The sequence below is a fragment of the Salmo trutta genome, chromosome 37, assembly GCF_901001165.1.
Source record: "Salmo trutta chromosome 37, fSalTru1.1, whole genome shotgun sequence".
Classification (NCBI taxonomy): Eukaryota; Metazoa; Chordata; class Actinopteri; order Salmoniformes; family Salmonidae; genus Salmo; species Salmo trutta.
This window is the reverse complement of record NC_042993.1, coordinates 30,079,158-30,092,007: the sequence shown is the minus strand read 5'-3', so window position 1 is coordinate 30,092,007 and position 12,850 is coordinate 30,079,158. Positions and strand designations below refer to the sequence as shown.

The window sequence follows — 12,850 nt, the reverse complement described above, 5'->3', positions numbered from 1 at the left end:
TCTTGAAAGTTATGGCATGATTGTCATCGACATTAAAAGACTATGTTCGAGATCAGATTGCCGTCAGACTGCACAGAATCACTGATCTGGCAATCACCATGCGTCCCTAATAACTACGCTTTACGTGTTCAAGACCAGTGAGTCTGTGCCTTGTCCAAACCGATGCCTTCTAAAACACTGACACTCTTACCCTCTTCCTGTCCCAGGGGCTGGTCACTCAGCTGGGTCTCCAGCGACACCTGTTGGCCGCCGTCCACCACCTGCGCCTGGCCCAGTCCCAGCATGCCCTGCTGCTCCGAGCCCACCGTGGGAGGAGCCTCCTGCTGTAGGGTGCCGTCCTCCAGCTCCACCTGCAGGTCGTGGGTCACGGTGGTGCCGTCCATGGGGTCGTCCAGTGTCGAGGGCTCCGGGTTCTGCTGTTGGTGGAGCTGCTGGGCCAACTCATACCTGGGAGGGGGAATGGGGAGGTGGATTCAGGTTGCTTACTACTTTTACCTACAAAACAAACAGAAATCAGCCATTTTTTATGGAAAGATTTGATATCTAGAGATTTAGAGTTGAGAAAGATTCAATTTCACACAAATTTCAGCAATGTGACAATAACCGAATTGAGAGAGCGACGCTCTTGCTAGCCACTTAGCTAGCCAACATTCTTGATCACATGCCCTGAATTAGGGCCTGTAGATTTTCCTTTTTCCTCCTGGTCAGATCACATTACCTGAAACAAGTCTGTGCCCGACAACACACGAGCATTACTAACCTGTGGGTCTTCATGTGCTTCCTGCAGTTGGGTGAGGACTTGAAGGTCTTCTGGCAGTAAGGGCACATGTAGGGCCGCATGTCGCTGTGGGTGGTCATATGGCGGCGCAGGCTGCCGCTAGTGGTGAATGTGGTGTCACAAATCAGGCACTTGTAGGCCTTGAGGCCCGAGTGGGTCCGGATGTGGGCCTTCAGCACCCCCGAGGAGGCAAAGCCCTTACTGCACTGGACACACTTGTACGGCCTCTCTCCCGTGTGAGACCTGATGGAAGATGACCTAACAATGTTAATATCATGAGACAGATGGTGTATTCAAAAAGTATTCAGACCAAGAATTGTTCCACATTTTATTACATTACAGCCTTATTCTAAAATTGATTTAAAAAAGATATATATATCCTCAATCTACACACAATACCCCTAATGACAGGTTAAAGATATTTTTGCAGAGTTATTACAAATAAAAAACTGAAAAAACGTATTTACATAAGTACTCAGACCCTTTCCTATGTGACTCCAAATTGAGCTCGGGTGCATCCTGTTTCCATTGATCAACCTTGAGATGTTTCTACAACTTGATTGGAGTCCACCTGCAGTAAATTAAATTGATTGAACATGATTTGGAAAGGAACACATCTGTCTATATAAAGGTCCCACAGTTGACAGTGTATGTCAGAGCAAATGCCAAGCAATGAGGTTGAAGGAATTGTCTGTAGAGCTCCGAGACAGGATTGTGTCGTGACACAGATCTGGGGAAGGTTACCAAAAAATGTCTGCAGCACTGAAGGTCCCCAAGAACACAGTGGCCTCCATCATCCTTAAATGGAAGAAGTTTGGAACCACTAAGATCTTCCTAGAGCTGGCTGCCCGGCCAAACTGAGAAGGGCCTTGGTCATGGAGGTGACCAAGAACTTGATGGTCACTCTGACAGAACTCCAGAGTTCATCTGTGGAGATGGGGGAACCTTCCAGAAGGACAAACATCTTTGCAGCACTCCACCAATCAGGCTTTTATAGTAGAGTGGCCCAACGGAAGCCACTCCTCAGTAGAAGGCACCTTAAGGGCTCTCAGACCACGAGAAACAAGATTCTCTGGTCTGATGAAACCAAGATTGTACTCTTTGGAATGAATGCCAAGCGTCACGTCTGGAGGAAACCTGGCACCATACCTACAGTGAAGCATGGTGGTGGCAACATCATGCTGTGAGGATGTTTTTCAACGGCAGGGACTGGGAAACTAGTCAGTACCGAGGGAAAGATAAACAGAGCAACGTACAGAGATGAAAACCTGCTTCAAAGCGCTCAGGACCTCAGACTGGGGTGAAGGTTCATCTTCCAACTGGACAACGACCCTAAGCACACAACCAAGACAACGCAGGAGTGGCTTCAGGACAAGTCTCTGAATGTACATGAGTGGCCCAGCCAGTGCCCGGACTTGAACCCAATCAAACATCTCTGGAGACACCTGAAAATAGCTGTGCAGTGATGCTCTCCATCCAACCTGACAGAGCTTGAGAGGATCTGCAGAGAAGAATAGGAGAAACTCCCCAAATACCGGTGTGCCAAGATTGTAGCGTCATACCCAATAAGACTCGAGACTGTAACCGCTGCCAAAGGGGATTCAACAAAGTACTGAGTAAAGGGTCTGAATACTTATGTAAGTGAGATATTCTATTTTTTATACATTTGCAAAAATTTCTGACAACCTGTTTTTGCTTAGTCATTATGGGGTATTGTGTGTAGATTGATGAGGGGAAAAAACGATTAAATCCAGTTTAGAAGAAGGCTGTAAGGTAACAAAATGTGGAGAAAGTCAAGGGGTCTGAATACTTTCCGAATGCACTGTATCATCACAAGAACAGAAAGGCCCGCACACTGAATATGCTCCCAAAGACCACCTTTAATGACAACGTTTCGATCCACAAGGATCTTCCTCAGGTCATATCACAAACACTTTGCACATCAACCCTGAGTATAGTAGAATGTTATGAATGTAATGTTATGACAGGTGATGTTACGACTGGGTGTGTTATGGTCTGAGTCAATGGCTCAAATTAGGAAGAATAAATAGTTCAATACATGTCAAGGGACTCGAATTTGCAAATCCTAAAAAAACAGTAAGCGTTATACGTTATTCATGGTGGATGCAGTAAATTCCCTCTGACTGAGGAACACGTTTATGAGTATAACGTGACAGAGTTTTGACTTGGGCTCGGTCCTGGTCTGAAGTAAACAGACGCAAGGGAATACAGGACATCAATCTCAGATAGGCTGAGCGGAGCAGCGAAGGCTGAGCGGAGCAGCGAAGGCAACGTGGTTATTAAGGTTAACTTTTGTTTCCTTGTTTATCGAGACTGTGACCTTTATTAAATAGGCTGTTACTTTTCTTTTCCCCACAGTGGTAAAACGAAGAAACATTTTAGTAAAGGGAAAGATTCGATGTGTCAGCCCAAAGGTCAAAACGACATCTTGAGAGAATCAATGAATATCGCTCGGCAATTACTCCTTGGAGCCCCAAACTTCAATCTCCCATTTTTCTTATCCTCAGAAAAAAAAAACAGAAACTGAATGCAATACTCATTGTAGAGGGATTTTTTCCTGTGGTAAATGGCGGGGTGACATTTTCCAGATACATTTGCTAGTTAATGGACCTATAATGACTTAGGCTACTGAAAACAAAAACAAGACCTATCCATCACTGTGACATTACACGTTATTCCTGACAACAACCTGGAGATTAAACCAGACAAAATAAAATGGCCTGTCACACATTTTAGTCATTTAGCAGACGCTCTTATCCAGAGCGACATACAGGAGCAATTACTGTTATGGTTACTGGCCCAACGCTCTTATCCACTAGGCTACCTGCCGCACCACACTACATCTGAATATTTCTCTCCCCCTCTCTGTCCCTAAATCCCCTCAGATCTTTTCCCTCTGTACATGTTTTCCTCTCTAACTGGCCTGTCCTATCATAAACCAGGCCCACAGGGCATAGACAGTAGACATTAGCCAGACCTGGGTTCAAATAGTATTTGTTTCCTATACTTTAAATACACTACATTACCAAAAGTATGTGGACACCTGCTAGTTTAACATCTAATTGCAAAATAATTGCTGCTATAACAGCCTCCACTCTTCTGGGAAGGCTTTCCACTAGATGTTGGAACATTGCTGCGGGGACTTGCTTCCATTCAGCCACAAGAACATTAGTGAGGTTGGGCCCTGATGTTGGCCGATTTTGCCTGGCTCGCAGTCCGCGTTCCAATTCATCCTAAAGGTGTTCGATGGGGTTGAGGTTAGGGCTCTGTGCAGGCCAGTCAAGTTATTCCACACCGATCTCGACAAACCATCTGTGTGGACCTCGCTGTGTGCACAGGGGTATTGTCATGCAAAAACAGGAAAGGGCCTTCCCCAAACTGTTGCCACAAAATTGGAAGTACAGAATCGTCTAGAATGTAATTGTATGTTGTAGCGTTAAGATTTCCCTTCAACGGAACTAAAGAGCCCAGACCATTATTCCTCCTCCACCAAACTTTACAGTTGGCACTATGCATTGGGGCAGGTAGCGTTCTCCTGGCATCCGCCAACCCAGATTCATCCGTCAGACTGCCAGATTGTGAAGTGTGATTCATCACTCCAGAGAACGCGTTTCCACTGCTCCAGAGTCCAATGGCGGCAAGCTTTACACCACTCCAGCCGATGCTCGGCATTGCGCATAGTAATCTTAGGCTTGTGTACCACTGCTCGGCCATGGAAACCCATTTCATGAAGCTCCCGACTAACAACGATTGTGCTGACGTTGCTTCTAGAGGCAGTTTGAAACTATGTAGTGAGTGTTGCAACCGAGAACAGACAATTTTTTTATGCGCTACGCGCTTCAGCATTCCGCGCTCGCGTTCTGTGAGCTTATGTGGCCTACCACTTCGCGGCTCCTAGACATTTCCACTTCACAATAACCGCACTCACAGTTGACTGGGACAGCTCTAGCAGGGTAGAAATTTGTCGAACTGACTTGTTGTAAAGGTGGCATCCTATGACGGTGCCACGTTGAAAGTCATGGGCAATGGGCGTGGCTGAAATCGCCAAATCCACAAATTTGAAGGGGAGTCCAAGTACTTTTGTATACACTACCGTTCAAAAGTTTGGGGTCACTTAGAAATGTCCTTGTTTTTGAAAGAAAAGCACATTTTTGTCCATTAAAATAACATCAAATTGATCAGAAAAACAGTGTAGACATTGTTAATGTTGTAAATGACTATTGTAGCTGGAAACGGCAGATTTTTTTTAAGGAATATCTACACACGCGTACAGAGGCCCATTATCAGCAACCATCATGTTCCAACGGAACGTTGTGTTTGCTAATCCAAGTTCATCATTTTAAAAAGGCTAAGTGATCATTAGAAAACCCTTTTGCAATTATGTTAGCACAGCTGAAAACTGTTGTGCCGATTTAAAGAAGCAATAAAACTGGCCTTCTTTAGACTAGTTGAGTATCTGGAGCATCAGCATTTGTGGCCAGAAACAAAGAACTTTCTTCTGAAACTCGTCAGTCTATTCTTGTTCTGAGAAATGAAGGCTATTCCATGCGAGAAATTGCCAAGAAACTCGTACAATGCTGTGTACTACTCCCTTTACAGAAGAGCAAACTGGCTCGAACCAGAATAGAAAGAGGAGAGGGAGACTCCGGTGCACAACTGAGCAAGAGGACAAGTACATTAGAATGTCTAGTTTGAGAAACCGATACCCCAAGTCCTCAACTGGCAGCTTCATTAAACAGTACCTGCAAAACAACATCAACAGCGATGATGCAACTCCGGGATGCTGGCGTTCTAGGCAGGGTTGCAAAGAAAAAGCCATCTCTCAGACTGGCCAATAAAAAGAAAAGATTAAGAACACAGACACTGGAAGACTGGAAAAAAGTGTTATGGACAGACTAATCTAAGTTTGAGGTGTTCGGATCACAAAGAACAACATTAGTGAGACGCAGAAAAAAATGAAAAGATTCTGGAGGAGTGCTTGACGCCATCTGTCAAGCATGATGGAGGCAATGTGATGGTCTGAGGGTGCTTTGGTTGAGGTAAAGTGGGAGATTTGTACAGGGTAAAAGGGATCTTTAAGAAGGAAGGCTATCACCTCATTTTGCAATGCCATGCCATACCCTGTGGACGGCGCTTAATTGGAGTCAATTTCCTCCTACAACAGGGCAATGAACCAAAGCACAGCTCCAAACTAGGCAAGAACTATTTATGGAAGAAGCAGTCAGCTGGTATTCTGTCTATAATGGAGTGGCCAGCACAGTCACCGGATCTCAACCCTATATTGAGCTGTTGTGGGAGCAGCTTGATGGTAGAAGTGCCCATCAAGCCAACCCAATTTGTGGGTTGTGCTTCAGGAAGCATGGGGTGAAATCTCTCCAGATTACCTCAACAAATTGACAACTAGAATGCCAAAGCTCTACAAGGTTGTAATTTCTCCAAATGGAGGATTCTTTGACGAAAGCAAAATTTGAAGGACACAATTATTATTTCAATTAAAAATCATTATTTACAACCTTGTCAACGTCTTGACTATATTTCCTATTCATTTTGCAACTCATTTCATGTATGTTTTCATGGAAAGTGACCCCAAACTTATGAACGGTAGTGTATATAGTGTACTTTAGCTGCGCTTGATCAAGTTTGCCTGGCACTCTAGGCAGGCTCAATAAAACCATCAAAGTATTTGAAAGAAAACAAATACTACTTGAACCCATGCGTCTGCCAGTGGTTCAAACCCTCTGCCATGTGCTGAGCCCTCCTCCCCCTGCCTCCTTGTCCATCCCCGGGCTCTGCTCAGCCCGGCTCATCCCTCTCGCATCAAAAGAGGAGCTAATGCCCCTAAGCCACAGGGGTGGACTCTAATGCCACTGATAACGGCAGCTCAGCAGCTGTCTGACATGCTACAGCAGGCTTATCCCAGTGACAAGGTACAAGAGGATCTAAACTGAGGCAAAATATATAAACTTCCTCTCACTACTATATATCCATGCACTGTATCAGAAATACATTCACTGGTATATGTCGGCAATGCCGGCTGCTTCAGAGAGGATGATATTTGTAAAAGAATAAATGCGACTACAAACTAAATGTGTGTGTGTGTGTGTGTGTGTGTGTGTGTGTGTGTGTGCTTGTATTACTATCCTCGTGGGTACCGGAAATCCCCAAAAGTCCCCACTAGGATAGTAAAACAAGGAAAATTCTCCCTCGTGGGGACATTTCCGACGAGGACAAATCCATTTTAGGCCCCAGAAGGATAGTAAAGCATATGCTGTGTGTGTCAAATGTTATTGGTCACATGCACATGGTTAGCAGATGTTATTGCGAGCGTAGCGAAATGCTTGTGTGTGTGTGTGAGAGACACACAGTACGAATGTGTACGTGAGTGCGTATAGAGGATAGCTGTACCTAACGTGCTGCTTGAGGTGGCTGGATTTCTTATAGGCCTTGTTACAGCAGGGACACTTGTACGGCCGATCATTGTCCACCATCTCCAGGTACGTCTGAAAGGCCAGGCGAGGGTTCTGGGACTGGATGAGACCTGGGGAGGAGGGGACAATATGAACAAAGTGCATGTGTGCATGCGTGCACGTGAGGGAGCATGTGAGGGAGCGAGCGAGCACGCGTTACCGAGGTCCGTGATGAGTATGGGCTCTTGCAGGGGGATATCAGGCAGAGGTAGGTTGCTCTTGGACACCTTGGTTTTGTGGATTTTGCGTGGGAACTTGTGCTTCTTCTGCTGCAGGCTCTTGAAGTGGGAGGCGATGTGTGTTTTTCTGTGGCCCGACGTACGGAAGATCTTGTCACAGTGAGGGCACGGGAACGGACGCACACCTGACAACAAGAACATTCACCTCAATTAGCACGTAGAATGAAATAACAATAATGAGAACAAACTGCAGCAGTTTTGAAATGGAAATGTATTCATGTCAGTTAAATCAAGAGACAAACTAGAGAAAATACAAACTTAAACAGTATCGTATTGAGTAGGCCAAAATTGATTTAACGTACCAATGCCTCCTGAGAGTTGACATAAAATCAAAAGAATCCTGTGGAACGCCAACGCCTAAAGTTGTCAGCATGCTTCAGTTCGGCTAGCCGAACCAAACTAGCGTGCTCGCATACTCCTTTTAAAGACCTTCACTTTTTCTTTTCGTTTTTTAAGCGGCTATAGTACTGTTTGTCCATTTTGAGACACCATAGCCAGTATACGATTCCTCAGAATTAATCGAAGATAACTCAAGAAATCTGTCATTAATTTTTACGTTTTTGCCGAAGAGATCTTAATCGCTCAATTTTACATCTAACTAGAATGTTTGGTGCAGTATTTTCCCCCAAAAAAATTTGCACGAAAACGAGTCTTCTCTCTTCGAATGACAACAAAGACTTTATTGATGAATCCCTACTGTTGACCAATCACAGACGAAGGGCCGTAGACTCGCTTGACTCCAGCTGCCCGAACAACTGAAAAAAAACTCACCCAAGTACAAAACGAGCAAAATGTTGTCATAATACAGCTCTGGAAAAAATGAAGAGACCACTGCAAAATGACCCGTTTCTCTGGTTTTACTATTTATACAGTTGAAGTCGGATGTTTACATACACTAAGGTCGTTTCTTCAACCACTCCACAAATTTCTCGTTAAACTATAGTTTTGGCAAGTTGGTTAGGACATCTACTTTGTGCATGACACAAGTCATTTTTCCAACAATTGTTTACAATTGTTTATTTCACTGTATCACAATTCCAGTGGGTCAGAAATGTGCATACACTAAGTTGACTGTGCCTTTTAAACAGCTTAGAATTCCAGAAAATGATGTCATGGCTTTAGAAGCTTCTGATAGGCTAATTGACATCATTTAAGTCAATTGGAGGTGTACCTGTGGATGTATTTCAAGGCCTACCTTCAAACTCAGTGCCTCTTTGCTTGACATCATGGGAAAATCAAAAGAAATCAGCCAAGACCTCAGAAAAAAAATTGTAGACCTCCACAAGTCTGGTTCATCCTTGGGAGCAATTTCCAAACGCCTGAAGGTACCACGTTCATCTGTACAAACAATAGAACGCAAGTATAAACACCATGGGACCACGCAGCCGTCATACCGCTCAGGAAGGAGACGCGTTCTGTCTCCTAGAGATGAACGTACCTTGGTGTGAAAAGTGCAAATCAATCCCAGAATAACAGCAAAGGACCTTGTGAAGATGCTGGAGGAAACAGGTACAAAAGTATCTATATCCACAGTAAAACCAGTCCTATATTGACATAACCTGAAAGGCCACTCAGCAAGGAAGAAGCCACTGCTCCAAAACCCGCCATAAAAAAGCCAGACTACGGTTTGCAACTGCACATTGGGACAAAGATTGTACTTCTTGGAGAAATGTCCTCTGGTCTGATGAAACACAAATAGAACTGTTTGGCCATAATGACCATCGTTATGTTTGGAGGAAAAAGGGGGAGGCTTGCAAGCCGAAGAACACCATCCCAACCATGAAGCACGGGGGTGGAAGCATCATGTTGTGGGGGTGCTTTGCTGCAGGAGGGACTGGTGCACTTCACAAAATAGATGGCATCATGAGGCAGGAAAATTATGTGGATATATTGAAGCAACATCTCAAGACATCAGTCAGGAAGTTAAAGCTTGGTTGCAAATGGGTCTTCCAAATGGACAATGACCCCAAGCATACTTACAAAGTTGTGGCAAAATGGCTTAAGGACAACAAAGTCAAGGTATTGGAGTGGCCATCACAAAGCCCTGACCTCAATCCTATAGAAAATTTGTCAACAGAACTGAAAAAGTGTGTGCAAGCAAGGAGGCCTACAAACCTGACTCCGTTAAATCAGCTCTTTCAGGAGGAATGGGCCAACATTCACCCAACTTATTGTGGGAAGCTTGTGGAAGGCTACCCAAAATGTTTGACCCAAGTTAAACAATTTAAATGCAATGCTACCAAATACTAATTGAGTGTATGTAAACTTCTGACCCACTGGGAATGTGATGAAAGAAATAAAAGCTGAAATAAATCATTCTCTCTACTATTATTCTGACATTTCACATTCTTAAAATAAAGTGGTGATCCTAACTGACCTAAGACAGGGAATTTTTACAAGGATTAAATGTCATTACCAACAAACTATCACGGTCCAAACACACCAAGACAGTCGTGAAGAGGGCATGACAAAACCTATTCCCCCTCAGGAGACTGAAAAGATTTGGCATGGGTCCCCAGATCCTCAAAAAGTTATACAGCTGCACCATCGAGAGCATCCTGACCGGTTGCATCACCTCCAGGTATGGCAACTGCTCGGCATCTGATGCAAGGCGCTACAGAGGGTAGTACGTACGGCCCAGTACATCACTGGGGCCAAGCTTCCTGCCATCCAGGACCTATAAACTAGGAGGTGTCAGAGGGAGGCCCAAAAAATTGTCAAAGACTCCAGTCACCCAAGTCATAGACTGTTCTCTCTGCTACCACACGGCAAACGGAACGCCAAGTAAGTCTAGGACCAAAAGGCTCCTTAACAGCTTCTACCCCTAAGCCATAAGACTGCTGAACAATTAATTAAATGGCCACCCGGGCTATTTACATTGACCCCCCCCCCCCTCCATCCATTTGTTTTGTACACTTCTGCTCACTTCACCCCTACCAACATGTACAAATTACCTTGACTAACTTGTACCCCCGCACACTGACTCGGTACCGGTACCCCCTGTATATAGCCTCGTTATTGTTATTTTACTGAGTTACTTTTAATTCTTTTTTACTTTAGTTTATTTGGTAAATATTTTCTTAACTCTTCTTGAACTGCATTATTGGTTAAGGGCTTGTAAGTAAGCATTTCACGGTAAGGTCTACACTTGTTGTATTCGGAGCATGTGACAAATAAAGTTTGATTTGATCCCTGTATCTTTGCAGTGACTGGGTGTATTGATACACCATCCAACATGTAATTAATAACTTCACCATGCTCAAAGGGTTATATAATCAATGTTTTTTGTTTTTACCCATTGACCAATACGTGCCCTTCTTTGCAAGGCATTGAAAAACTTCCCTGGTCTTTGTGGTTGAATCTGTTTTTGATATTCACTGCTCGACTAAGAGTAGGGCTGTTGCGGTGACCGTATTACCGCCACACCGATGGTCACAAGTCATGAAGGCAGTCAAATTCCACATGACCGTTTAGTCACGGTAATTAGGCTTCTCCAAACTCTGATGCTGCTGCTGGTCATTAGTAGCCTACCAAACTTGCTAACTTCCTGGTACTCAGCACTCTATTGTCCCTCTAATCACTCTTACATCAATGCAAATGTAATCGAAAATCTAATCAAACACTTTATGAGAGCCCATGAGCTCATGTTGCACAACATTTCTATGACAGGAGAAAACAGAGTGATAGTAGGCCTCTACTAAATAGAGGAGGATCCCATCAGCTTTCTATAGGCTAGACCTACTATATTTATTTCACAACTTTCCTAATATTAAGCAAAATATTAAGCACATTGCTTATCCTGAGAACAGGAGAATATAACCTACCTGGCTTGCATGAAAATGAACCACAGGAAAATCATCCTCCATTCCTCCATTTAATATATTTTTTTCCCCCTGCCCCCGTTTAGAGACACTGGCATGATAATGGTCTATTCTAAAATCAAATTGCACACATATTATTTAGTATATGTGACTACAAGATTAAATCAAGAATAGATGGGTGACAATATATTAATATGAATTAATATATTATCACTTGTGAATGATGCCCCAGTGTAAGGCAAGAAACAATGCATTTTTTTCTAATCATAAATACCACACCTTAAGTAGCCTAGCCCATAGGCCTTTATGTTTTGATTAAGGTTTGTATCACAACTAAAGTGGCCAAATAACTTCTTAAAATTAAGCACGTTAATCCGCTTTACAAGGGGTGTAGAACCCAACCCTCATACATAAGCAGCGCGAGTTTCATGTTTGGGGAAGATCCTTTTCACCATTAAAAAATGCAATTTGACAGATTTTCACATTCTTGGCATTCTCTCAACCAGCTTCATGCCTTGTAAAAATGTAATTTGTGGAATTTATTTTGTTCATAATGTGTTTGATCAGTTGTGTTGTGACAAGGTAGGGGTGGTATACAGAAGATAGCCTATATTATGGCAAGAACAGCTCAAATAAGCAAAGAGAAATGACAGTCCATAATTACTTTCAGACATGAAGGTCAGTCAATCTGGAAAATGTCAAGAACTTTGAAAGTTTCTTCAAGTGCAGTCGCAAAAACCATCAAGCGCTATGAAGAAACTGGCTCTCATGAGGACCGCCACAGGAAAGAAGGACCCAGAGTTACCTCTGCTGCAGAGGATACGTTCATTAGAGTAACCAGCCTCAGAAATTGCAGCCCAAATAAATGCTTCACAGAGTTCAAGTAATAGACACATCTCAATATCAACTGTTCAGAGAAGACCGCGTGAATCAGGCCTTCATGGTCGAATTGCTGCAAAGAAACCACTACTAAAGGTCACCAATAAGAGGAAGAGACTTGCTTGGGCCAAGAAACACAATCAATGGACATTAGACAAGTGGAAATCTGTCCTTTGGTCTTGAGTCTAAATTCAAGATTTTTGGTTCCAACCCATGTGACGATGTGAGACGCAGAGTAGGTGAACAGATGATCTCTGCATATGTGGTTCCCACCGTGAAGCATGGAGGAGGTGGTGTGGGGATGCTTTGCTGGTGACACTGTCTGTGATTTATTAAGAATTTAAGGCACACTTAAGCAGCAAGGCTACCACAGCATTCTGCAGCTATATGCCATCCCATCTGGTTTGCGCTTAGTGGGACTATCATTTGTTTTTCAACAGGACAATGACCCAACACACCTCCAGGCTGTGTAAGGGCTATTTGACCAAGAAGGAGAGTGATGGAATGCTGCATCAGATGACCTGGCCTCCACAATCACCCGACCTCAACCTAATTGAGATGGTTTGGGAGGAGTTGGAGAGTGAAGGAAAATCAGCCAACAAATGCTCAGCATATGTGGGAACTCCTTCAAGACTCTTGGCATTC

The 12,850-nt window shown here is 43.7% G+C and overlaps 1 protein-coding gene across 2 annotated transcripts in view; it reads right to left on the bottom strand.

Annotated features, from left to right (window-relative positions):
- Positions 1-12,850, bottom strand: part of LOC115177310 (zinc finger protein 236) — a 90,876-nt gene that overhangs the window by 50,261 nt on the left and 27,765 nt on the right. For both annotated transcript variants that reach the window (XM_029737961.1, XM_029737962.1), the window contains exons 11-14: positions 7,427-7,630; positions 7,205-7,337; positions 761-1,021; positions 191-447 (exon numbers count right to left, since the gene is read on the bottom strand). In XM_029737961.1, the coding sequence (XP_029593821.1) occupies positions 191-447; positions 761-1,021; positions 7,205-7,337; positions 7,427-7,630 (855 nt within the window). The remainder of the gene's footprint in view (positions 1-190; positions 448-760; positions 1,022-7,204; positions 7,338-7,426; positions 7,631-12,850) is intronic.